General features: G+C 44.7%; 1 protein-coding gene across 6 annotated transcripts in view; it reads right to left on the bottom strand.

Annotated features, from left to right (window-relative positions):
* Positions 1-701: 701 nt before the first annotated feature.
* ARHGEF25 (Rho guanine nucleotide exchange factor 25) overlaps positions 702-26,705 on the bottom strand; it is a 75,874-nt gene continuing 49,870 nt past the window's right edge. For 5 of the 6 annotated variants that reach the window (XM_081900736.1, XM_081900738.1, XM_081900740.1 and 2 more), the window contains 13 exons: positions 25,325-25,452; positions 24,492-24,558; positions 19,203-19,306; positions 18,843-18,912; positions 17,388-17,477; positions 16,283-16,390; positions 14,936-14,986; positions 13,124-13,201; positions 11,689-11,883; positions 10,668-10,848; positions 8,395-8,615; positions 3,665-3,769; positions 702-1,209 (listed from right to left, as the gene is read on the bottom strand). In XM_081900736.1, coding sequence (XP_081756862.1) covers positions 1,099-1,209; positions 3,665-3,769; positions 8,395-8,615; positions 10,668-10,848; positions 11,689-11,883; positions 13,124-13,201; positions 14,936-14,986; positions 16,283-16,390; positions 17,388-17,477; positions 18,843-18,912; positions 19,203-19,306; positions 24,492-24,558; positions 25,325-25,452 — 1,509 coding nt within the window. In that variant the 3' untranslated portion in view covers positions 702-1,098. The remainder of the gene's footprint in view (positions 1,210-3,664; positions 3,770-8,394; positions 8,616-10,667; positions 10,849-11,688; positions 11,884-13,123; positions 13,202-14,935; positions 14,987-16,282; positions 16,391-17,387; positions 17,478-18,842; positions 18,913-19,202; positions 19,307-24,491; positions 24,559-25,324; positions 25,453-26,705) is intronic. The other variant, XM_081900737.1, reaches the window with a different exon arrangement.

The raw sequence follows: 26,705 nt of genomic DNA, 5'->3' as shown, positions 1-26,705 counted from the left end.
GGATAAGTTTAATATAATAATGCCAAGGCTGCACACAGCCAAACACATGTACCACACAATACAGATTCGTATGTTCAGAAATTGGGCAAAATTGTACAAATGGCAAAATTTAAGTCATCAACTGTGAACAGCAAACACAAGCTTAAAGTAGCAGGACTATTCCACAGTAAACATGAAGCAGCGACTGGGAAAGGGTGTCTGCTTCTGCGTTTAACCAACCAACCAGCCATTTAAAATGTACCTGCAATGTTCACAGCTTGGCAGTATCACATATGTATCTTGTCACTTATTGTGAGTTCAAAAGTAAACTTTGAACTGGGTCGAACTTCCTTAGGCTAGCCCATTCTTTCAAAAAACAGAGTGGGGGAAAACACTCTTGGGCAAGATTCTAAAACTGCTAATAAAGGTGGTTCCCTTCTTCATGTGTCAGAGGCTAAGGGCCATTTTTCATTTCTAATTACAGATATATGTGTATGTATATGCATGTGTGTACACACACACACACACACACACTCTCTCTCTGTATATCTCTTCAGTGCTAGGAGGGGAAGCAGTGTAGAGGAAGATGTTGTGAAACTGGCCAACAAGGTTTGCCCTAAATAAAGTGCAAGGCCAAGAGAAGGGGATCTAGCACATGGTGCACGAGTTACTCATGGAAGAGCCTGCAAGAAGACAGAGGTGTCCTGGAGCCATTTGTCTCCTTGTTTGTTTTAACTAAAATCTTTATTATTACAACAAACAAAATAAAATTCTCAATTCACACAATCCAACTCCCTCGTCCAAGAGCCCTGACCTGAAGCCCGTACAGCCCCACAGCATGCATATACAGGGGTCTGGAGAAAAGGGAAGGGCCACCAGCGGCGCTCTCTGGTCCCAATGTGGGGGTTCTGCGCCCCTTTCATAGGATGGGGGGGGTGTCTGGGCAAACAGAGCAGGACCAGAGGGCAGCAAGAGTTTGCATCATGCTGCTGCTGTGTCTCTCTTTCCCTTGGAGACAGCAGAAGGAGGGAGGGTGGGAGAAGGAGAGGAAAGAGCTAGTTAGATCAGTCAAAGCCCCCACCCCACTGGTCTGACAGGGGCTTTCTCACAGTCCAAGAGTCACAGCTCATCCTCATCAAGTTGGGCAAGTTGAGCACAGCCTTGAGGGAAACTGATTTCCGGAACTTCAGGATCAGGGAGCAGCGGCCTGGCGTCGTCATCACTTGGGGCCTGTCAGGGACAGAGGAACAATGAAAACTCTGGAAAGGTTCCTGATACGTATTTTGCAAGACTCCCACCGCAGAGCTCCTGCCACTGCACACCCATTGGCTTTATCTTATCAACAGGTAAGGCAGTGTAATACTTTGGTTCAATATATCTACTATGGGGTAATCCAATTCTGTGCTGCGAAAAGCTGCATTCTGCATTCTGTATAAATTATGCAAATTAATCATCTTAAGTACTGCCTTCCTGTATCAGGCCAAGGTGCATCAAATCCAACATTTTGTGTCTCAGCCGCCGCCAACATGATGCCTCTTTGAAACACGCAAGGCAGGGAATGAAGGTGATGACTTTTCCTGTTGTTGCCAACACTTAGATCTAGTGTTCAGAGATATTCTGGTATTCTGCCTCTGTCCACAGTGTGGGGTTTGCAGCCAAATGTATGTTTTGCTAGACAAGACAGGGCTAGTACACAAAGAGTGCACTTAAATTTCCTAGAGAGGACCCTCTGTGTGCTTACTTCCCTTGCTTCCGCTGGCTGGAATTCTGTAACCACGGAGATAATCTTTTATACTTCATCCTGTCTCTGAGAAGAGACTCTTTCTACCATGTTTCCAAACTGATCAAATGTGTATCTAGGAAGCCAACTTTTGTATTTTGTACCTGATTTATTACCTGTATTGTATCTGCTGCCTGCATTGAAATGTAATTGTTTATCTTACTAAATTATGTGGTTCATTCTCTGCAGCAGAGTTGAATATGGGGAGGTCAGCAAACCTCAAATAAAAGGGACAAAAAGCTGTAATTGCCCAATTCCTAAACTTTAGTAAACTGCAAAAATGTATACAGTACGTGTTTTACTTTGTTAAATGGCTTGACAGCCCACTTTTTCTGTGTCTCCCACATATGTGGGATACAAAGTTTAACTTTTAATCTACAGATTTAATTCTCAATTCGTCTCCTACATCAGTGATTTTCAACCTTTTTTCTTTGGATCGCACTTTCAGAATAGAAATTTTCTTGCACCACACCATTTTTTTTTTAATTGATAAGAAATGCATTGGGACGGCGATTCTAGATCACAACTATGATTGTTCTCAGTATCACTTTATGCTCTTGCTCTCATTTTGGAAATATATCTATCCACATATTGCAAAAAATAATAATTTGATACTATGCTATAATGAAATGTTTTTTTTGTTCTCCTTGAATCTTTCTGCCGTGCTTCCCATCCTCTCCTTGTGCCACAGCCTTTGAGAAGCAATGTCCTACATACACAGAGGTTCCTTTTAACTAACAGCTATGGCTAGATCAGTTGTGTATAACAAATTTGCCCATATATACTTACCGGTACTCAGGCTTACTCTCAATCAGGGATGAGGAACCTGTGGTCCTTCAGATGTGTTGGACTCCACCTCCATCATGGGCAATAAGGGTCTTAATGGCTACTAGTCATGACAGCTTCAGTATCGAAGATTGTACACCTCAGAATACCAGTACCTGGTATCTCGGAAGCACCTGGTATCTTAGATCAGCTTATGCATTTCCCATAGGTTACTGATTGGCTGTGAGTACAGGATGCTGGGCTAGAAGGGCCCTTGGGATGATCAAGCAGGGCTCATCTTATGACAGGCATAGGCAAACTCTGCCCTCCAGATGTTTTGGGACTACAACTCCCATCATCCCTCGCTAACAGGGATGATGGGAATTGTAGCCTCAAATATCTGGAGGGCCGAGTGTGCCTATGCCTGTCTTATGCTCTTACATTCCCATCAGCCCCAGCCAGCAAAGCCAATGATCAGAGACGGTGGGAGTTGCAGTCCATCAGCTTCTCGAGAGCCACAGTTTCTTCATTTCTGCTCTAAAGCAAAACCAAAGATAAGAGCATAAGACTGCTCATTAGGCAATGTCTGCCCATGTTCTCAGCCTGAGAGTGGAGCAGATTGCAGGTAAATGGAAGGAAGAAAAGTGTATATGGCATGCTTTCAAAATCTCTTGTGGGAAGGAAAGCACAGCATCAGAAAGCTTTCCAGAAATAAAATTACTGGCATATGAATGCATCAGCAATGGTAAACAACGCAAGAGATGGGGACATACTCTACTAACACAGCAATGAATTTCAGACTGTGTTTTGGGGAACCCTGGGATTCTTTTGGAAGAATGTCAGTGGTTTCTCACTGGGAAGGCCACTATAGGCAGAAGCTTTGAATTCTGCAACCTGTGCCAGATTCTGCATTTTTTCCTAGGCGTCTGTGGCACGGTGGCAACATGTGGTCAGGTGGTGGGGACGTGTGTGTGTGTGTGTGTGTGTAAAATGTCAGTCCCAATGAAAGTTAAATCCTGATGGAAAGAATGAGTAAGGCCACGGGCAACAGAACCTGAATCATTATCGTTATGTCAACTGTGAATGTTGAATCCTTACTCAGATTAAAAGGAACACTTCCTCTGCCCTACCAAAACTCACTGTGTGCAGGGACTCCTGCTGGGAGGAATTGGAGAGATGCACCTCGGAGCCATCGGAAGGTAGGTGAACTGGTCCAGGCCCTGGAGAGCTTTGGCTGCGAGATGGCTGGGGGCAGAAAGCAAAACGGGTTTAATCTGGGTAGGGAGTAGACAACATTCCAGCACAGATGGGTGCTCTCAATTTGGTGTCATATTATGTGAGAAAGTGTGCATAGCTTGTCAACTGTCAACTTGTGCATAGCTGAAGTCAAACAACATCTCACATCGAAAGCACACCATGCAAACGTCATAGTTTCACAAGACCCCTGACCTGGAAGGGATTCTGGCAATTCAATTCATCAAATGAAGTCATCTAATTTCCCAAAAAAGAAAACAGATAGGCATCCTCTTGTAAATCTCTTGTGTGTGTCTCTCTCTGCCTCTATTAGAGATCAGTCTGATCTCCTTTTCATCTAATCTGGAATCAGAAACCTGTAGAGTCCTGAAGCCTCCAAAGACAGCATAGCACTCTTTCCTACCTCCTCCTCCAACTCATATCTGAGAACAGAAATCAGCACTCTTGTCTTCACCACTGTCTTCACAGAACAGTGCTCACTACTTTGGGCTCCTCGTCTTTCCTCCCCACTTGCTATAGGTTTTAGTGATTAACATTTTTAAAAATCACAACAACAGATAATCCTCATCAGAAATAATACAATATAACCAAGGAAAAAAACAATAACTACTGAACGGTTATTTAGCAGATAGATGACTCCAACAGTTATAATGAAAAATTAAAACAGAGGGAAATTGAAGGAGAGGCAGTCAATGTAACAAGAATAAAAATGATTATGATATTGGCAGTGGTTAATGAGCACAAACAATATTTGGATGGTTTCAGAATGGGGGAAGCTTGCTTATGCCTATGAGTAACAAACCTACTCTGAATTTCCTCTACCCTCCCCTTCCCTGCAACATGTTTGGAGGAGTGTGTGAATATCCTCACATGCATGCATGCAAGTATCTATGGACTGGATATTAAAGGCTTAGTTTATCAGCAGCAGACACGTCTACTTGTCTTCTCTCTTGCCTGGCTCCAGTTCTACCTCTCTCACCCATCACCTCGGCAGCAGAGCAAGCCACAGAACCAGCCTGGCTGAGACCATGATGCTGGGAGGAATGGTTAGCAGCACACCTGTCCATCTGGAGGGTCTGGCAGGTGAGATGATGAAGACGTCATCTCACCCAGGCAGTCTGGGAAAGAGTTAGCAGTCTCCCTGGCTGCTCTCCAGTTAGTCACCCAAGGGGAACTCAATGGTCCCCTCCTCTGTCCCTCTTTTCCTGAATACCTGCTGCCCAGTTTGAAGTTTCAGAACAGAGGCCCTAGACCCAATTCCCTCCCACCCCATTACTCTTGGCAACAGATGATGTCCAGACTCAGGTTGCTTTGGTGATTGTTTTGTGTGTACATAACCATTCAGATGTTAAAACCTTCTTTTTTAGTGAACATTTAAACCTCTTTCACAAAGCCTTGTGGTCTCTTGCCCACCCTATGCTTAAAAGCCAAGCCACACACGACCTAAGTGTGTTCTTTTTGAAACCCAGGTGAGCTGAGATTGTTTGGTGGAGGCAACCAGAAAAATAAAGACTTCTGCCTGGTGGCAGTGGAAGGGCCACTAGCCTGGTCTCCACTTTGGGAAACTGTGACACACTGTGTTGCATAAGCTCACTTAACAGAGACCACACACTCCCTAACATCCCTTAAGCACACTCACAATTATATTCTTACTGTTATGTACTGAAGTTCTCTTTTTTTCTTTTCCCAAGTGAATTTTTATTGTTTTCCTTACATATTCTTTTCCAACAAATTGTAATAGCGCCATACATTCCCTTTGACTCTGCCAAGTCGCGACCCCCCTCCCTCCCCACAACTGGTATGTTTATCCTCTTTCCATCACGCACATCATTCTCATATTAGTACTATTATACATTGGAGGTATTATGTCAATCCTGCTAGTGTCTTGACCTCTTTACATTCTTCTTTAAATATTCAATAAATTTACTCCAGTTATTTTGGTATCTTTGATCTCCCTGGTCCCGGATCCTCCCTGACAGTTGGGCAAGTTCTGCATATTCTGTCAACTTCGCCTGCCACTCCTGTATAGTTGGTATACCTTGAACTTTCCATCTTTGGGCCAGAAGGGTCCTCGCGGCAGCTGTAGCATACATGAACAAATTTTGATCTTCTATTTTAATTTCTGTTCCTATTAAGCCTAATAGACACGCTTCCGGTCTTTTGGGGAAAGTACAGTATTTTTCGCCCTATAGGACGCACTTTTCTCCCTCCAAAAATGAAGGGGAAATGTGGGTGCGTCCTATGGGGCGAATACAGGCTGTCGCTGAAGCCTGGAGAGCGAGAGGCTCTTACTCTCCAGGCTTCAGGAAGCTCTGCGCAACCCTCCAGAGCCCGGCGCCAAGCCGCGCCGGCCTCCGGAGGGTTGCGGAGAGCTGCCTGCCCTCCCGGGGTCCCCGTGCAGCTCTGCGCGACCCTCCGGAGCCCGGCGCCAAGCCGCGCTGGCCTCCGGAGGGTTGCGCAGAGCTGCCTGCCTTCCTGGGGTCTGCGCAGCTCTGCGCAACCCTCCAGAGCCCGGCGCCAAGCTGCGCCGGGCTCTGGAGGGTTGCGCAGAGCTGCCTGCATTAGGAAGCCTCAGCGCGCCCGGGCTTCACACAGCTTTCTGCAAGCCTGGGGAGACCGGCGCAGCTCCCTAGGCTTGCGGATAGCAGGCTCTTCTGGGGGCTGGGGTTGGGGGACGCTCGGGCTTCCCCCGCGCCAGCCCCGTGCCTGGGGGGGGGAAATAAACTTTTTTTCTTTATTTCCCCCCCAAAATCTAGGTGCGTCCTAGAGGCCGGTGCGTCCTATGAGGCGAAAAATACGGTATATCTAAATATTTTTTTGAGTTCATTATAAATTGATTCCCAATTTTTTTTTACCTTATCGCAGGTCCACCACATATGGAAATAGTCCCCATCTGCCTTTTTACATTTCCAACATTTCCTTTCTTTTTCCCTATACATTTTAGCTAATTTTACTGGCGTCAAATGCCATCTATACATCATTTTTAGCAAGTTTTCCTTTAAAGCGCCATGCATCCTGTAAATCTCAAACCCTCCTTCCATAATCTTTTCCACGCATCCAATTCAATGTTATGCCCAATATCAATTGCCCATTTTATCACTGATTCCTTTACTTCTTCGTCTTTTGTATACCATTCTAGATTCTTGATAAAATTTTATCTTTACAGTCTATTAACTCGATTTGGAATTTCGATTTTTTATCTTCGAACCCATTTCTCTTTTTATTTTCCTTTAATAAGTCACTGATCTGGTGGTATTGCAGCCACCCTGTTAACATCTTTTCAATTTGGTCATATGGTTTGAGATTTACCCCTTAGTCTGTTTTCCTAGTAATATCCTCATATGTTACTCTTTCCCATTCCATGTTTACTTTTTTTGTTGTCAACACCTCAATTGGTGATATCCACCACGGTGTCTTTTACTGAAGTTCTCACCCTGGGCCAGCAGGGGGATACTGTAGATAGTTATGCAAATGAAGGATCGAAAGTGACGTTCAGTGATTGGATAGTTTGTATGCAAATGAAGGATCGAAAGTGACGTTCAGTGATTGGATAGTTTTAGAAAGTTGCAACGGTTACAATTGTTCTGGAGCTCTATATAAGCAGGCTGACTGAGCTCAGTTCAGTTCTGTTCCAGCTTGCAAATAAAGAGCTGCTTTGGAAGAATCGCTGTGTCGTCTGATATGTTCGCCCCAACTTAACACTTACAGTTGGAGTTGCTCAACACATGCTTCTGCAGCAAGCGGATGATTCCAATCCATTAGCTGTTACCACTCTGGATTAATCAATGAAAGGGTACAAGGAGAAAATCCATCTGCATGGGATGAGGTCAATATCCTCTAGTTTAATAGACCTCAAGATTTTGTCCCAAACAGGAAAACATGTCTCATTTATTTACTTCTTTACTTCTTATTCTTAAAGCTATCTACACTGCCCCTTGATATAAATATTTGCGGGACGGCTTACAAATGAGACTAAAATTCTAACTGAGCATTGAGCTCCAATTTCTCATTTTTTGTTGAGCAGCTGTTAACAAGGAGGTTCTCAGATGCAGTAATGCTTTTGAATACTAGTTGGTGGAAATGGCAAGAAGGGAGGAGTGGTTAGTGTGCTCAAGTTCTGCCTGTAGGCTTCCCACAGCCCTCTGACTGGCCTTGTGAAAATAGGATGCTGGTCTAGGTGGGCTACTGGACTGATCCTGCAGGCCCTTGTTGTGTTCTGATGAGGTTCAATGCCTACATTTTTGGAACATCTCCCCTTGGGCATTTTTTTAAATGAAATTTTGTTGGACAATACTAATATGAATTGTGTGGGAAAGATAACCTTCCTTTGTCTCTGTGACAGCATGTGTACAATGCAATCTCAAGCCAGCACACACGGTGGATTGTTTTAATGACAAACGATTGTTTTCATTTTCTGCTTCACGTAGCTCTTGCAAACTATACATGTGTTAATGAGGTTTAACAAATGTAAGCACTGAACTGAATTTCAAATTCCTGTTGCCAATTACTAGACCCTTTCATTCCAAAGCTAGAACAGGAACTTCACCTGTGCCAGCCAAACCTCACAAAGCTGTTAATTCATCAAGGATCTTCCGTTTAAGACCTTCCTACCTTACCTCAACGTAGGCCTGTTGCTCAGGCTGGCCTGGGCCCGGAAGGTAGAGGGAGGGGAGAGAGGCGTTGTGGGGCTGGAGGCTGGATCCCTTGCTCTGGTCCATGGAGACGGAGGAGCAGGGCCGGCTGGGTCCACCAGGCAGTGAGTGATGCGGGACTCCAATGCGTCCTAGGCTATGGGTTTTGCTCTCTCGGCGCTGGTACTCTATGGGCGACTGCAGTGCTGGCAAGGAAACAGAAAGGGGCAATGAACTGCAGGGTCACGCACTGGAAACACAAAACGCTCTGAATTCCATTAGTGAAACGTAATCTTCTGCAAGAAAGAAAAAAAAGACTCCTCAGGGGAGTGATGCAGGAACCACAGCCCCACCTGCGCAGGTGTGCTTCAAGCAGCTTCCAATGCTGCTCTCAAAAGCCACTGTCAAAAGGTGTCTCAAGCACCCTCATCAAGCAGGAGAGGGGTGCTGCATCAGGAGCCACCACTTCAATGTGCTTGAGGTGCCTGAAGGCAGCAGCTCCTGGAAACTGCATGGCAGGGACAGGAGGAAGCCCAGCAAGCAGATGAGGGGCTACAGGCCACACCAGGGTGCATTGCAGCTCTTGAGATCGACACCATCCCATGAACAAACACCCTCCCCCAACTCCCATTTCTTAATATCATCACTACCCCACACACTTATTTCTCTCTTGTGAGAGATTATGGGGCAGTGAATATCTTAAGAGAGAGAGGGGGCGGCTCTGCCCCTGCCCACACTGGCATGTGGTCTCCAACAGATTTCCCCTTGGGGGAATAAAGGTTTCCTAGACATGGTCCATGCAGTTAAGAGTCATTCAGAACTGATCTACACATTATGCAAAATGGCAGGGTAGAAATCTTTACTGTCTGACTTCAAACTGAAGGGTGGGAATCCTATTTTTGATTGCTCCCCTATGTTTGTGGGGGGGGACACACTACCTTTTCTCAACACAGCATATCAGAGAGAAAGATTTAGAATACAAATCTCTCAGCTTTTTATTTGAGAAAGTGTTAAAAAATGTGACCTCCTGCTTACTGGCAGTCCACTTCCGCTCTGCCATCTACTTTGGGACTCACCCCATCCTTCCAAAGTTGTGTGTTGGCTCGATTCACAAAGGCCAAAGTACAGCTTGTGCTTGAAGTAAAGATGTATGGCTAGTTGAGACATGCGTGTACATCACTTGATTGTACAATTAAGGCCTGATTTGCACACACATGAGAAGATGGTAATGTAATATTAGAGCAGGGGGTCGGGGCTGGTATATAGAAAGAGACAGACAGAGATAGAATGGATTGTACCTCCAGATGACCTTTTTAATGAACATTCCTACTGATTCAGTTGCATACCAGAACTGTAGGTTTGCACCATTTAAAGTGGATTAAAGTGCTCCAATACCATAGCAAATGAATGGTCCTTGACATTTAACACCCCCCCCCCCAAATAATCAGAATGAATACTCAATAAAAGCTAAATGTAACCTAACCTCCGCATAAGCTTTGTGCAAGCAAATCAGGATGAATGCTCAATAAATATCAGGGCCCTTATTATGGTTTTATTCCTGCTGATATGATATGGTGGCATGGAATTGGGGTGTTTTTCACTTTAAATATTCTTTTTTTGTACTTGGGATCAACTCTGATAGATTTGAATTAGAAATACCGTATTTTTTGCTCTATAAGACTCACTTTTTCCCTCCTAAAAAGTGAGGGGAAATGTGTGTGCGTCTTATGGAGCGAATGCAGGCTGCGCAGCTATCCCAGAAGCCAGAACAGCAAGAGGGATCGCTGCTTTCGCTGCACAGCAATCCCTCTTACTGTTCTGGCTTCTAGGATTCAGAATATTTTTTTTCTTGTTTTCCTCCTCCAAAAACTAGGTGCGTCTTATGGTCTGGTGCGTCTTATAGAGCGAAAAATACGGTAACTTAAAACAAACTTAAACAAACCTATTGCTAGGTCATTTCTTTCACTCAGAAAGAGCCAAACTGTATTTAAGCTCACTGAAAGGCAGTAGCCTCTAATTCAAATTACTCTTTGAAAATTGTCTATTCCCTGCCCCCGCGTCTAGAAGCCAGCTGGTTTCCTATACTTCTGCAAAGCATTGTGGAAACATCTTAGCTTTCATATTCCATCCAGACCAGGAGTGAGGAAAATGAAGGAAGAAATATTGAGGAATCACTCCTTGAAGAAGGCTGGATGTGGTTTAAAGGGCAGTGGGTGCCTGAGAGAGTTAGGAACAGAACATCTCTTTGAACCCCCTACCATTGAGGAAGTCACGTTGTGTCTCCAAGATGAGGCTGATGTCAGCCACCCAGGCCTGGGCAATCTCTGACGTTGCTGCCTGCAGTACGTAACGGATGGTGCCCCGTTCTGCGCCACGAGAGATCAGTGCAAATTTGCAGGGATCATTATCCACACAGGGCTCCAGGCCCAAACAGCTGACCTGGCATTGAGATGGATAGTGGATAGGAAATGGCCATTCAAAAGGAAGAAAAATAAGAAGTTATTAGCAATAAAATGGACAAACAGGGAGGGCCTCGCAGTCAAGCAAAAGTAAGAGCCTTTATTTATTTAGAAAACAGATTTGGGTACATCTGCACATTCATGAAGTCCTAGAAATTCTGTGGTTCTCTGGATATAACCAAGGCTGTGTAATCTCTGTGCTTTAAATAAAGATCAACATTCTGCACACCAAGCCCAGCCTATATTCTTGTGCCAAGAAAAGCTACATTCCGAAACCTGAACAAAGAATGCAAAGCCAGCTAATTTCCGTATTTCCTTGCTTTGCACTACCCCTGCTCTCTGCTCCCGAGATTACCCCAAGCAATGCCCACACATTTCAATCCTATCTTCACAGCCATAAGGCTATACATTTATATAAGGCAGGATTCAGCTAATGAGCCCATCAGTGGAAGCCCTGTGCAAGGGCTCTTGCAATGGGCCTCCTCCCTCCCCTTGCGTGCACCCCTAAATTGGCTCTGAGGAGAGGAGTCAGAAGAACCCCCAGAACAGTGCACTGGGGGAGAAAAGGGGGTTGTTCTGTCTCACAAGCTGAAACACTTACACAGACAGAACGTTTGCAATAGCACACCAAGTTGAATTTCACTCGCAATTTCTAGCCATATAAAATGTTATACACATGCATAGACTCTCAGGATGCCAAATTCAGTGCTTACAATTACATTCTGCAGATGCACGGTACAACCGCAGAAACAGGGGGTAAACAGCGATAGGTACGGGAATACAGGCTTGCCTAGGTTCTCTGCTGTTAGCCCTGTAATACCTTGATGCTGCTCTTGAAGGCATAAGTTGGAGCGGCATATGGACCACGCCGCCGCTCTAGGGTCTCACTCAGGATGACAATCTGCTCAAAGAGAAAGATGCGCCGCTCACGGCCCCGGGCCAGGATCCCGCCTGCCTGCTCCGTCACCCAGAAGGTGTTCTGCTGCAGCAGCTTCCCCTGCGCAGTCAGTTTCCCCTGGAGAAGAGAGGGCAGATCCTAGTTACTCAGCTGGGGAGAAGGGACAAAACTGCCCTGTTCTTTACTTAGCAACTTTCTATATGCAGAGAGGTTTGGGTTCTTTTAGATCTGAGGCAGCACCGAAATATTCACTTACATTTAAAGCAGTGTATTCCCAACAAGGGCTGTGCCACATATTTCACAACATGTCTGGGGGCTCGCCCACACCTCTGCTTCTGCTGTGCCTGGAAAGGAGGGGGCCAAGTGGTTTCCCCCTTGCCCAACTCCTTTCCCAGGGAAAGCCACTCTTTAGTGTTAAATCAGGACAAACAGCAATCCAAAAACAACAACAAAAGAGCAGTTTTCCTCAGGACAAATCAGTGGGACAAGGGGGGGGGTGGATTAGGGCAAATTGCTTCAGTGAGGGGCCTTAAATATGTTTCTGGGTGTGAGGAATACAAATCTGCTATAATTTTTGTGATTGGACAACATTTGGCTTGAAACGTCTACGCTTAATGAAGATGCACATACACTGTTTTCAGAAAGCCAAATAATATTTAATTTTACTTTCTGAAAATGTCAGGTAATGCTTAATAATTAATAAACAAACAAACAAAAACAAATGCAAGTACTTGGCAATTGTTTTTAATAATTTCTATGCAATTTTACACACATTTTCATTACTAAACAAAACTATATTAATTTAACCAAAATATCTTTTGAATTTCCAAGTCATGTTTCCAACTTTTCAGTACCCCTCATTTTTGGAATTTGAAAGCTGAAAAATTCAACACGCCCTGATGTGATAGGCCCTGAGACCTAATTCTTTCAATTACTACTCCCTTTTCTACCCACTTGTTCCTATATTTTAAGCTCATGATTCCCAGATCAACATACACAGAGGTGGAGGACCCTCATTTTAAAATGCCGATGATGATGATGATGATGATTATACTGCCTTTTATCCGAAGATCTCAGGGCAGTTCACAAGATTAAAATACAGGATAGAAGCACAAAATAAATAGTTTAAACAAAAATAAAACAATAACCCCCTCTCCCACAAACACATTTAAAAGGCCATAGAATCAGCCCAAGGCCTGGTTGAAGAGGAATTGTAAGGTTCTCTTCCTTGAACAGCCCCACTGCAAAAAATGAAGGTGCCTTCTGCAGCAGAGTTGATTGGAAAATCAGGGCTAAGAGCCTAGGTCCCACGGGATCTGTAGAATCTCCAAGCCAGCCATTGATTCCCAGGGCCTACCTCAAAGCCCTGAAGACGCCCCACATTCATCATGTCATTGCAGCGCTTAGGAACAAAACACATCACCTCCACAGCTCTCTGAAAGGCAAAGGAAAGCAGTCGGGCGAAAGCGGTGACTGTCTGGCTGTGCACCCATGGCCAGCAGCACCAGTGTCATTAAACCCAGGAGATGCAGGCCATGTGAAACAACACTGGACATCCTGCCCTGTTTAGACTGACGGGCCATAGTTCCATGCAGACACTATTATGATATATGGATTCAAGACCCCTGTCAGCTATGAGTGCAGTCTCAGGAACATAATGAAGCCTCCGCTCGCTTTCTCAAGGCATACTCAGAATGAAAATATGCCCATACCATGTGGTAACCCTCGTGGGACAGCTCTGCAGATCCTGATTTGAAAGTCAAAGGAGAGAATATGCTAAAGTGGGAACGGGATTAAAGGTAAAGGTACCCCTGCCCGTATGGGCCAGTCTTGACAGACTCTACGGTTGTGCGATCATCTCACTCTATAGGCCGGGAGCCAGTGCTGTCCGCAGACACTTCCGGGTCACATGGCCAGTGTGACAAGCTGCATCTGGCAAGCCAGCGCAGCACACGGAACGCCGTTTACCTTCCTGCTGGTAAGCGGTCCCTATTTATCTACTTGCACCAGGGGGTGCTTTTGAACTGCTAGGTTGGCAGGCGCTGGGACCGGACAACGGGAGCGCACCCCGCCGCAGGGATTCGAACCGTCGACCACGCGATCGGCAAGTTCTAGGCGATGAGGTTTTACCCACAGCGCCACCCGCGTCCCGGGATTAAGGCTATTCAATTGATTATGAAGATTGGAAAAAGGTTTTGGAAAAAATATATAAATTTTACAGCCTGCTATTCATTAAGAGAGAATTATATGAAGATGCACCACAGAGGGTATATGGCACCAGACAGACTAGCAAAAATAAATAGATTGAATAGTAATAAATGTTGGAGATGTAATAGAATGAAAGGCACTCTATACCATATGTGGTGGACATGTCCAGAGATTAAAAAAAATTGGGAGATGATTCATGAAGAGATTAAAAAATTGATAAAAGTATCATGTATCAAAAAGGCAGAAGCATATTTATTAGGAATCTTGAGTAAGGATATCCCCAAAGACAAAATTGACATCTTTCTGTATGCAACAACAGCAGCAAGAACGTTGGCAGCCAGTCACTGGAAAGGAAATTATATCCCAACAAAAGGGAATGGTTAAGTAAACTATGTGAGTACCTGGAATTAGCAAAACTGACAGATTTAATAAGGCATAAATCAAAAATTATAATTCAGAAACAATGGGAATGCTTAAACGAATATTTATATAAGCAGGGTTCAAATATGAAAGTTTGGTTGTGCCCAGACTAACCTTGTGAAGAATATAGAGAACATAAAGATTTGACTGATTATGAAAGAATCTAAGGAAGGGAAATGATTGAAAAACAGATGTAAAGGTGAGCAAGATAACTAAGAGACATGCGGTGAATGCGGTGGAAGTCTTTTATAATATTTTAACTAAGATTTATATATTGTAATGTTTGAAGCATGAATTTGGTAATATTATTGGCTACGAAAAGTATTTTCTTTTTTAGTTTGCAATTTGGAAAACATGTATATAAATGTGTTTACAGTGTTATGTATTGTTTTTTCTTTTCTTTTCTTGTAAAGTTCAATAAAAATTAATATATGAAAAAGAAAGAAAGAAAGAAAGAAAGAAAGCAGCAGCGTAATAACATCCAGTCCACACATAAGGTTGGGACTGGGGAGCAACAGCTGCAAGTGCCTCCGGGTCCTACCTCCAGCTGTTCTGTGTCCTTGCCAGCTTTGCCATAGTATTTCAGGAAATCCTGGGAGGGAAAAGAGGAAATGAACCAGTGCATTCTTTAGTGGTAGGAGTGGGATTCCACCGGAGCCAAGCCATGCAACCAACTCCAAGTGGCCCCTGCTCCCCCGGAGGCAGTGCTGGCCCCCAAGCGAGATGGCCATCAGCCATGATGGCTTTGCTTTGTCCCTACAGTTGGAGACAGCTATGCTTCTGACTGCCAGTTGCTGGAAACCACAGGAGGGGAGAGTGTTGCTCTTGTGCTTGGATCCTGCCTGCACAGGCCTCTGGTTGGCCACTGTGAGAACAGGATGCTGGACTCGATGGGCCACTGGCTTGAAGAAGCTTCAAGCTCTTATGTTCTTATGAAACAAATGATTCAGACTGTGCTGTCTGCTTATAGGAATACACCTGCCTTCACTGATGCCCTCCTTGCATATTTGTAAATAAAGCTGGTATTATGCATAAGCTGACTTCTGCTTGCACATCAGGACTTCGCCTTACCCTCCTCCCCCTACTACAGCCCTCCAATGTCCCCTAAATCTGTCCCCCAATCTTCCAGAACATATTTGGGGGCGTGGGGGATGCATGGAAGGAGCAGAAGGTGAAGCAAGCAGGAGTCTGTTCCACTTGTGCGTGGACAACTTTGGATACAAGCTTAAGTCTCAAGAGCTCTCTTCTTCCAAAGGGAACTAAACCCAGCAGTGCTATCATTCAAACCTTTCATTGCTTGGGGAAATGGGGAGCAAGGGGGACTCCGCAAGGAACTGTAGCCACCAAGTGCCTCCATATGACAGCTACCATGTAAACTGGAAGCTGCCCTAACCCTGGTTCCAGCTCTGGAGGCAAATACAACCATTACCCATCAGGTGGCGCTAGGCAGCCAACAGAGACCCCAGCTACTCCTTTTGTGACATTGGGATGGTTTGCTGTTCTGCAGGTGACATGAGGCTGCAGGATCTCTCCCTTAAAACAGAAAATAATATAGTGCAACTGTCTTTCGGGGTTGGTGTGTTGTGCGACAAACACACAGAGTGCAATGAGATTGAGTGTTGGGGGGGAGGGAGGCTTGGTTAATTTCATGGTACACAGGTTGTACATTGACAATAAAGGTATTATTATTAAAACAGACCACTGTTCTGCACTTGTCCACACTGCCAAAGACTGCTATAGATATCATACCCAGCAGAAGACATATTGGCTGCTGTCTCTCCTTAGCTACAGGTCAGGAGCTTGTTGGTCTCACCCCCTACACACACACACACACACACACACACACACACACACACATTTGCCTTAGATTTGGAAAGCAACACTCCACCTCCCACGTTAGCACCTTGAGCAGCAGCTGGTATTTCATGATCCGCTGTACGGGTTTGATGAGCAAGTCATTGAGCTGCAAGCGGTGCCCCAGTTCCTGCTTCAGTTCCTGGAAGGGAGAGAACAAAGCAGATCGGACCCTGTGGATCTGTGTGGGAGATCAAGCATCCTGCCTATTAAATGCCTGCCCACTCCAACAGCACACCTCCAAATCTTCCTGTTTCTCCCAAAGCATCCCACTCATCTTCCCAGGGAGACCTCAGGTCCCTTCCCCTTATCCTATGCGTCAGAAGTCTCACTAGGCTGTGCACACACTGTAACTTTAAAGTATATTTAAAGCGCACACACCCCTTCAAAGGATTCTGTTCACTGCAGTTTGATAAGGTTTTCTGGGAATTTTAACTCTGAAAGGGGTAAACTGCAGTGCCCATAATTCTTTTAGGGGGCGAAATGTGCTTTAAGGGTATTTTTTCAAACACACATATCTTTGCCATTTTGTCACCCCCCTCAGTGATGACTCCCAGGGTGGTCCCCACCCACTGCACCACTGCACAACTCTTACTACACAACTGCTTGTACGCTTACGGTTTGATCCCTGGCTGGTATATGAATGTAAAATAATAATAATAATAATAATAATAATAATAATAATAATAATAATGATGATCTCAAGTAGCAAGGCTTAGAAAGACCTCTATCTGACCCTTTGAGAGACACCTGCTGCCAAAAAGTGGAGCCAATATTGGCCCAATAATCCAATAGAGAAAAGGCAATTTTGAATCTTTACTTGTGTTCGGAGTACAGCTTGGAATGAACGAGCCCTGGGTGGGGCAGGGGGCAGTGAAGAAAAGGAGGCGGCAGGCGGATTCTAGCAGGAGAGAGACTATACCTTCAAAGAATGTTCAAAGCACATTTCCCCCTTCAAAGAATTCTGGGTGCTGTGGTTTGCCAGGAACTACAACACCGTGAGGGATAAATTACAGTTCCCAGAATTCTTTGAAGGGTAAGAATGTGCTTCAAACGCACCCTGAAGGTATCGCGTGTATGCAGTCAAGGACAAAGCAAGCAGAGACAACAAAGCTGCAGCAAATCACATGGCCCCTTACCTCAAAGTAGTTGTCAATGAACTCGGACACAATATGCTCAGATTTGGGTTTGTTCTGACAGTAAACAACGTACATGTGCAAACGGCGCTCCTGAAAAACAACAGGGGAACAATTCAGCAGAATACTTGGGGCAAAATCTAAAGTACGTGGTCTTGGCTGGCACAGCGACTTGACTCTGGGGAGGGTATGTCAAAGAGGCAGGTTCAAAACCCTGCTCAGCAACACTGGTAATGATCACTTTAAACGAGTCAGTCGCTCTGATGAGTGCTTCATCTTACCACAGGATACAGGTTCTCCAAGTACAAAATAGGCACACTTCATATCTACTTATCTGGATATGAATAACTATGACTTTTTTACAAGAATTAATGCAGAGCCCTGCAGTATCTTAAAGGCTACAAAGGCTGCCATTCTAAGAATACTTACTAGAGCAGTCAGCTCCAAGGAACACACTGTGTTGAAGGATTCCGCTGTAAGGATTGTACTGCAAATTTATTTTGGGGAAATCTTTCCATGGCTAGAGTCTATTTTGTTAGATGTGTGAGGTCATCTCTTAAATAGGTTGTTGTTTTTTAAAGCAACCTTCCAACAGCAATATTTATTCTTACATATGAATAATTTCCAGCGGAGGCAGCCCTGTTAAATCTGTTGCCTCAGAACCAACGAAGACTCTTAGGGCACCTTAACAGACTAACAAATATGGCATAATAAACTTTCATAGGCTAGAGTCCACTTCATCCAAGTTTGACAAAACAGAGCCAGAAGATCTAGGAAAATGCAGGAGATGGCAATGGGAGCGTCTCATTTCTAGGCAAAGCACTAATAAACACAATATAAAATCAAGGAGGGAATGGTTAGGGGGGCCTCCTGGAATCTGAAATTATTCACCATGTAGGCTATCTCTTCTCACACAATAATGCTCCTCCATGTCAGGATTGTTGATGCTGATGTTATTTTTAAAACATTTTTTAAAAACAAACCAGTGTGCCTCCTTCTTCTCTATCTCATTCAAGAAAAAAAGTATAGAATTTTTCAGTCAAACTGCCTTGACCTTATTATGCTCCAGCCTAGTAAACTGCACAATTTTATTGACTTGTTTTGGACCAATTAGCAATCACCTAATTATCAAAAAGTTAAGCAGCTTTTCCCTTCACAACAAACCTCCCCTTCATTATTTTGTAGTTATCAAGTTATCATTTCATTTCGAATCTGGGTTTGTATCACAAACAATTCTAGAGGCAAAGGCAGAAGTCTGCAAACAGCTTAGAGTGCTTCTAGCCCAATGAAAGCCCCTGTGTTCAAAGGCAACATGCATATGGGATAAACAACAGAGGATTGATATCACTGTCACCTCCTGTGCCTAGAATATCACGGAGCCCTGTCCATTTATCCACCACCCATTGTGGCTCAGCTTGGCAGCTCCTCTGTTCTTATTTAGCAATGCCAGGGACTCACGTGCTTTATGAACAGTTCAGCCAGAAGATCAGGGTCCTCCAGACACTTCTCTAGCTGCTTGAGTAAATAACTGGGATCAGGGATAAGAGGGAACAGAAAGAGTGTGAGATCTGCAGGACAAGTTATCTTGCTTCCCAACCATCCCTCCTCTTCCACCAATTCCCAGTGATGGTGGACCACTGCTGCTCCCCCTCATCTTGTCTGTTCCACACTGGCCACAAGCACCTGGGCAAGGTAATCCAAGAGGAGTCACTACCAGCCGTCAGCAAAAGGCATCTCTAGCCACATCCCGTTCTGGCCCCATTGTGAGATTTCCACAGCCAGTGCATGACCTGCTCCCAGGAATGGGTGCTTACTTACTCTTTGTGCCAGTCATAGATCTGGTGGATGTTCCCAAAGATTATCTTGTCCTTGCCCTTCATGTCCTCTGGGATACCACGGGCACTCATGGTCGCCATATAGCCCTGCAGAAGTCAGAAGAGCAGGCTAGAGAAGGCTGCCTGCCTCCTCTTTAAGGCCAGGGAGGCAGAGCTAGGGTGGTGGCATGAAGGGGAATATGTCTGGGCTACGTTAGTGCCCAGAAGAGTGCAGAAGATGGACAGGACCCTGGTGTGAAGCGCTGAGGAAGCAGCCACCTTACCCTTGGCAATGGCTTTCCAACTGTGCTCAGGGGAACCCTGGCATTCTTCAGAAGCTGATCAGGGATTCCTCAAGGAGCACCACAGAAATGGCAGACAAGCTTCCCCAACAGACAGCTTGCCATTAACCAGATTTCCCACCTGACCTGAACAGCTGCAGAAGACCTTTGGTGCATCCAGTCCACAAGGAAGGGCGATGGAGCAGCACCCTGCACGGAGAGCCTAGCCTAGAACACACCCTCCCAACTCTTCTGCAACCCCGTCAGGTGTTTGACCACAAAAAAGTTGAACACTTGAAAAACCACTGCCTTGCAGAGCTGAAAAGAGGGCCATTGCATTAGATGCAATTAAATCCCAAATTGGCACACAAGATGTATTAAGGAAATCTAATTTAAAGTTGCTCAATTTGCATTATTTGTTCTGAACCCCAGTATCTCAGGTCCTTACCAACATTACACTCCTGTGTGGATGAGCCCTACCCAAGGGCTCTTCCCTGAATTTTCAGCATCTTCCCCCTCTTTTTTTTAAAAAAAAGTCTCCAGCCCTTTTATTTATGGAGATATAGGGGAAAGAGTGGAGGCAGAATTCTACCAATGTGGTGAGTAAAAAGCAAATCTGCTCCTGCCTTCCAGTATTTTGGCCAACCCTAGAAAGAAAAAAAGTGCTGGGATGATTGACAAGCCAGGGAAGCAGTGCCGTCCTGCTACCTTCCCCCCATCTCCTTGTACTGACCAATGGGCAGCCAGTATTTCTTCACTTCAGTTAAAGCAGTAATTTTGCTCCAGTTGACCATGGTTGCATTTATTTCCTAGGCTGGCGGGTTGGGCCCTGATTTTCAAATTGAACAAATTGGTGAGCACAGGGCATTAATTTTTCTGTCTCGTGGACACTGTGGTTGGCACGTTGCATTTATTTTGGCAATTGAATTAGAATGAGCTTGCAACAAATTATTTTAATCTAAATCAATGTACTAGAGTGCAGTAGTTATTCTCCCCATTTTGCATTGACTGGCATTAGTTCCTCCCCCTCCCTCCGGTCTTAGCACCACTATGTTTTTGGTTACAGGCTGGGGGGGGGGGAATCTTGAGTTTTTGCCTAATTTGAGATGGCTTAACCAGGACCTTAACTAGGTGGCAGAAATGGTTGAAATGGCTGGTGGCCTGATTTTGAGTAACAGGCCTGCTCAAAATGGAAAAAGAAGGTTGACATAGCAAGTCATATTAAATATGTAACAATAAAGGCTCAAATAAAATATGTACCACGGATGAGCAAAAAAGCACAAACAAGTTCAACAGTAATCCAACATAGTCAAACAGCAGAGCCAAAGAGACTATAAAAGGCAAAACTATTTTCATTAAAGGAGGAACAGTTGCCCAGATGAAGGAGGAGCACAAATGAGCAAACCAAGACATAGATGTACAATGTGGCAAGAGACAAAAAGGAACTTCAAGCACAAACTGCTGGAGATATCAATACATTATTTCTTTAAAGGTGTCAGAAGCAGAAAACCAGAAAGAGGCAGGGGGACCTTTATATGGCAAGGAAGCAAAACAAGACCTTTTCGGAAGACGGAGAAATTGCAGAGAAACAGAAGGAATTGTTTGCTTCAGTCTTCAAAACATGCTGGAAGGGTTATCAAGGCTGAATCAGTCTGTCTTAGAACCAAGTGAAAACATTAAGAAGAAACAAGGTTTTCCGGCCAGGTGGCATTCATCCAATAGTTCTTAAAGAACAGATGAAGAACTGCTGAACTATTATATTAGCCTCCTTACAGAGAGGACTTGGAAGGCAGTCAATATCTTTGTAGTCTTTTAAAAAGGAACTAGGGAGGAAGGGAAGATCCAGGAAATGGCAGCCCTGTCCCAGGTACACTGCTGGAAAGCGTTATTAAGGCTAAAGGTAAAGGTAAAGGTACCCCTGACCGTTAAGTCCAGTTGCGGATGTCTCTAGGGATGTGACACTCATCTCGCTTTACTGGCCGAAGGAGCCGGCGTTTGTCGGCAGAAAGCTTCCAGATCATGTGGCCAGCATGACTAAGCTGCTTCTGGCGAACCAGAGCAGTGCACGGAAACACTGTTATCCTTCCCGCCAGAGCAGTACCTATTTATCTACTTGCAATTTGACCAGTGGCATAGCGTGGGGGGTGCAGGGGGGGCCGGCCGCACTGGGCTATGGGGGGGTGCGCTCGCACTCGCAGCTCTCTGCCCCTACCTGTCTCACTCAGGGTTAGGGGGCGCAAATTACTTGCCTTGCCCCGGGTGCTGACAACCCACGCTACGCCACTGACTTTGACGTGCTTTTGAACTGCTAGGTGGGGAGGAGCTGGGACCTAGCAACGGGAGCTCACCCCGTCGCGGGGATTCGACTAAGGCTCGAACAGTTAAATACAGAGGGTGTCTCCAATGGTACCTTTCTGCTTGCATAACAAGACTTCCACTTGGGCAATGCAACTTTCCCCTCCTTTTCCCTGAAGCCCCTTCAAAATCTGCTCCAGAGGGTTGGAGGGCCTTCCGAAGCAGATTTTGGAGGCATGTGGGAAGAGAAGAGGGGGTTCTGTTGCATTAAAGGAACCCTGTTCACACAACATTGTGAACATAAGACTAATGCTTGCTAAGAAAGTCACCCCCCTTTTTAATTCTCAGAGCATTCACAGATTCCTCCAGAACACTAGGCTCCTGCCCTTGGACCCCACACCCCCAACTGATCATAAGCCTGGACTGAGGACAACCTCCCCCCTCCAATCCCACCCCAAAAGCACATTAAGGAGTCTCACACTCTTACTTGGAGAGATTTCCCTGCTTCTCTCCTCATCCAGTTTTTAAAACGAATGAGTAAATAAAAATTTAGGAAATGAAGTATAAACAGGGCTTTTGCAAAGGGAAGTTTTGCCTTACCAATCTTGTGGAATTCTATGAAATCATCAGCAAACATCTCTCTCATTCTCTGTATATACAGGTAGGCCACTGGAGATTTGTATCTTTGGCTTTTCAGAAAGAGACTAGGCAAATACTTTCACCAAAGGCTTTTAAGGATATTTAGCAGTCAAGATGGATGGACCCTTCTATGGGTTGGTAACTGATTAAAAGGCAATCACCAGGAATAGATGTAGGAACAGTTGTCACAATGGAGTGATGGAAACAGAGGAGTGTCCAAAAGATCCGTATAAGAACCAGAGCTGATGTCTTGTTTTAAACTTCTGTGGCACTGGGGGGTATAAAGAGTTAAGCAGCCTAGGTGGAAAATTGTTAAGGATAGTGAAATCCAAAGCAATTTTGGAAAGTTCTGAAAGAAACTCAGCAACAAACGAAAATGCAATTTAAGGAGCTGAAAAATTATGAAGAACCTAAAACCCATACAGAAATGAGGTCTAAATTGATTGAAGCCACCTAGGAAAGAGATCTTGAAGTCAGAACAGAAAGCTGACTAGTTTAGTTAGCCGAAGCAATGAAAGAGCTAGTTCAGTATTTGAATTCACAAGTGGGATGTGCAATGGGATGTTTAGGCTGCCAGCCGGCCAGGCCACTTCTAGGGATATTCCATTCCCGTTTCCCCATCAGTTTGCCGTTTTACCCCAACTGTCAGCCAGTCAATATTCAATGCCCAAAGAGCATGTCCAGTCCTCATTCATCTTTTTTTTTTTTGACAACCCCCTCTCCAAGTTTCTTCTCCCTGAATATTTTTTGAACTTCTTGCAAACCCTGCAGTTCTTCCAACCTGCTGATAGCTTCCTCTTGCATGTTTAGCTACACATAATGAGTCAAACTTCTCCTGGTGTCAGATTATAAAGATTAGAACTTTTTTGTTTTTCTGTTTTTTCTGACACCAGGAATCATAAAACAGAGAAACCAATAGGATAACACTTCAGTCTCCCAGGACATTCTACACAAGATCTTAAAGTAGCTGTCTTATTGCAAAAGAATTTTAGATATACACTTAAAAGAGAAGTTGCTGAATTACAATTCATTACTAAATTAAGAACTATGGAGAGACCTGGTCTGAGTAGAGATATGGGATTCATGTCCCATTATACATGCTAAAGCTAATTTTGGTCATCTATCCCTTTAAAAATCCCTTGCCCTTCCCTGTGGAACCAACTGCCATCATTAACAGTCACACACAGTTATAAGGTTGAAGAGACGTCTGCTTCAGAGTATCTGAAGAAGCTCATACCTAGAAAGCTTATACTTAGTTGGTCTTTAAGGTGCTACTGGAACATCTTTCAATAAAAATATTTTATCTTTCATCATTGTTATTGATTGACAGAAAGTTCAGCTCAAATAAGGGGGACTATTTATCCATGTAAAATCAAGTTATGGAAATAATTTCTACACTTTGTGACTAGAAATCATGGGACAAACTTGAGTGCGGATGAGCCCTTAGTTAGGTCCCCTTTAGTATACACTGAAGAACACGTAGTTAAATGCCACACTGATCTTCCCTTGTTTTTAAAACAAAAAAGGAAGAACAAGAAGCCTGAGACCCTTACTGGGGTCCAAATACTGGTACTTTTTTCAGATTTAACCCTGCTTAACATTGTCTGTGGTCAATGTTGCTGCCAGGCAAAGGTCATTCGGGCAGAAGTGTGAAAAGCGGGGAGATTTCTGCTCACAGAAGGCAGTGGTTTTGGATACCAGAAGGAACACTGTGTGGGCAGGGGTGGAAACACTCTTATTTCTTTCAGAAAGGGTGGGGCATAAAACTACTAAAATACCAGCATACGGAACAGACTGGTGGGATGTGGCAAGAGCCAGCAGCCTAGGGGCCTTGGGTACATGGGAAGCCCACTGTGGGCTCTTGGGACTGAGCCTGATCCTTTATCCACCTTTCCTTCCTAGGTTCCTAGAACAACAACAGGGGGGTCGGATCAAGAAACACAGAGGTGAGCAGCAAGCAGTGTGCTCTCTCACTGGAAGACAAGCAGGTTCTTGCCCAAGGTCCCACAAAAATCTGGAGACGGCCCCGTTGGTGGACAGAGGGGAATCAGTGCCTAAAATGGAGTGGATGTTGGCACCTCCACAATCTGGCCCAGGTCCTCCACGTACATCTTCTCGGTCTCAATCAACTCCCTGAGAACAAACCTGCAGGGGAGAGGAAGTAGCAATGTCTAAGGGGAAGGAAGCTCACTGTGTGACCCCCTTCCCCTCTATTTTCCCCCTCCAATCTCCCTTTTCAATGCCACAGGCACGCTGCCAGCCTCCTCAACACAGGCCCATGCATGACCCACAGGAAGGCCCCTGCCAGCAAGCTGCTCAATGTTACAGAGGCAGCAGGCATACCACCAGGACAACATTACGCAGCCATGGTTCACACTTCATACTCAATACAATTTTAGGCATGAATATGCAGACAGCCAGGGGCCACAAAGACAGAATGTGTGCAGTGAAAAAATGAGGCACACAGCTGCCTACCTTTTATGGGGCATGTGTTCAACATACCATATTTTTCGCTCTATAAGAATCACTTTTTCCCTCCTCAAAAGTAAGGGGGAATGTGTGTGCGTCTTACGGAGCGAATGCAGGCTGCGCAGCTATCCCAGAAGCCAGAACAGCAAGAGGGATTCCTCTTGCTGTTCTGGCTTCTGGGATTCTGAATATTTTTTTTCTTGTTTTCCTCCTCCAAAAACTAGGTGCGTCTTATGGTCTGCTGCATCTTATAGAGCGAAAAATACAGTACTTGGCGCCCAGGCCCTGAATCCACTAAACTTGTGAAATGGTGCCTGCGTTTGTGGGTGGGTTTTGGTACCCACCAGGTCTGTGCATCTGCTCTCCCCAGCAGAGGCTGCTCCCCCCCCCCCTGCCCTTCCCACTGCTGCCTGGAAGTCGGTACACAAGAGAAATCACTTACATACTCTTTTCTAAGGCACTGAGCCTCTCCTCCTCTTCCTGTTCCTCAGAGGCTGGGGGTGGCATAGGAGGTTGTGAAGTGAGCTCGGGGTTTGGAGGGTCACCAAGGAGCAGAGTAGGGTCAGGGCCCTGCCATGAGAGAAAGGAGGGGGGGAGAGAAGAGCCCATAACGTCTTACAACATTTCACATTGGGTGGATTAACTGGGGAAAGGGGCACTGGGGACCCAGGATGAGACGCAAAATATATTGTGTGGGCCAAGAAGGTGTAGCAGGGTCTTCTGTTTCCCCTAAGCTCACTCACAACACCTCAGGCTCTGAAAGACCAGGGGAAGGAAAGAATGTCCATCATAGATCCTGGAACACTTCTCCAATTTGGAGCAGATATCCTGCTTTTGGAAATAATTGACTGATTAAGTGCCTGAAATAGAGCTGAAAACTAATTTTGGAGGAAAACATTTCAAATAAACCGCAAATCAAATGACATTCACCTAAACTTATTCTCATTGGGTTTTTTTATTCAAAATGTCTATATCTATCTATCATTTATCTATCTATCTATCTATCTATCTATCTATCTATCTATCTATCTATCTATATCTATCTATCCATCTATCTATCATCTATCTATCAATCATCTATCTATACAGTGGTACCTCAGGTTACATACGCTTTAGGTTACAGACTCTGCTAACCCAGAAATATTACCTCGGGTTAAGAACTTTGCTTCAGGATGAGAACAAAAATCATGTCCCAGCGGCGCGGCAGCAGTGGGAGGCCCCATTATCTAAAGTGGTGCTCCAGGTTAAGAACAGTTTCAGGTTAAGTACGGACCTCCGGAACGAATTAAGTACTTAACCCAAGGTACCACTGTATATCACATATCACAGCTATGTAGTCCTATATACTGCCTCTACATTGGAAAGAAACAAACCATTCAAATTCATTTACAGAACCATGAAGGAACCAAGCAATGTGTCTTCATAATCCTCAGATCAATTCCAAAAATTTATAAACACATGCCATTTGTTTTCATATTTACTTGATATCATCCTCTTTTCCGAGTCATACTCAAAAAAGTCATTTTCATTAACTGCACCACATTCCACAGTTGTTTTTATTTCTAATCAGTTTCTGTTGGAACCTGCAGCATTTTCCATCTTGCTATTTTTGCTAACATTTAAACAATCTGGTTCTTTGACGGGCATGTTCTAGGATGGCCAGCTATGCGTTGCACAGACACAAGCCAGCCCCCCAAATGATTTGCGTCACAAAAAAGGGACACCAATTTGCATGAAATTGTTTGTGGAAATACAGACCATCTCACCATGGTGGGGAAGACATAAAGTGACTTGTGTGCCCCTCTCCACACTTCCTCTTCTTT

This window comes from Podarcis melisellensis, assembly GCF_964234715.1.
Source record: "Podarcis melisellensis genome assembly, chromosome: 2".
Classification (NCBI taxonomy): domain Eukaryota; kingdom Metazoa; phylum Chordata; class Lepidosauria; order Squamata; family Lacertidae; genus Podarcis; species Podarcis melisellensis.
This window is presented reverse-complemented; position numbering and strand designations above follow the sequence as displayed.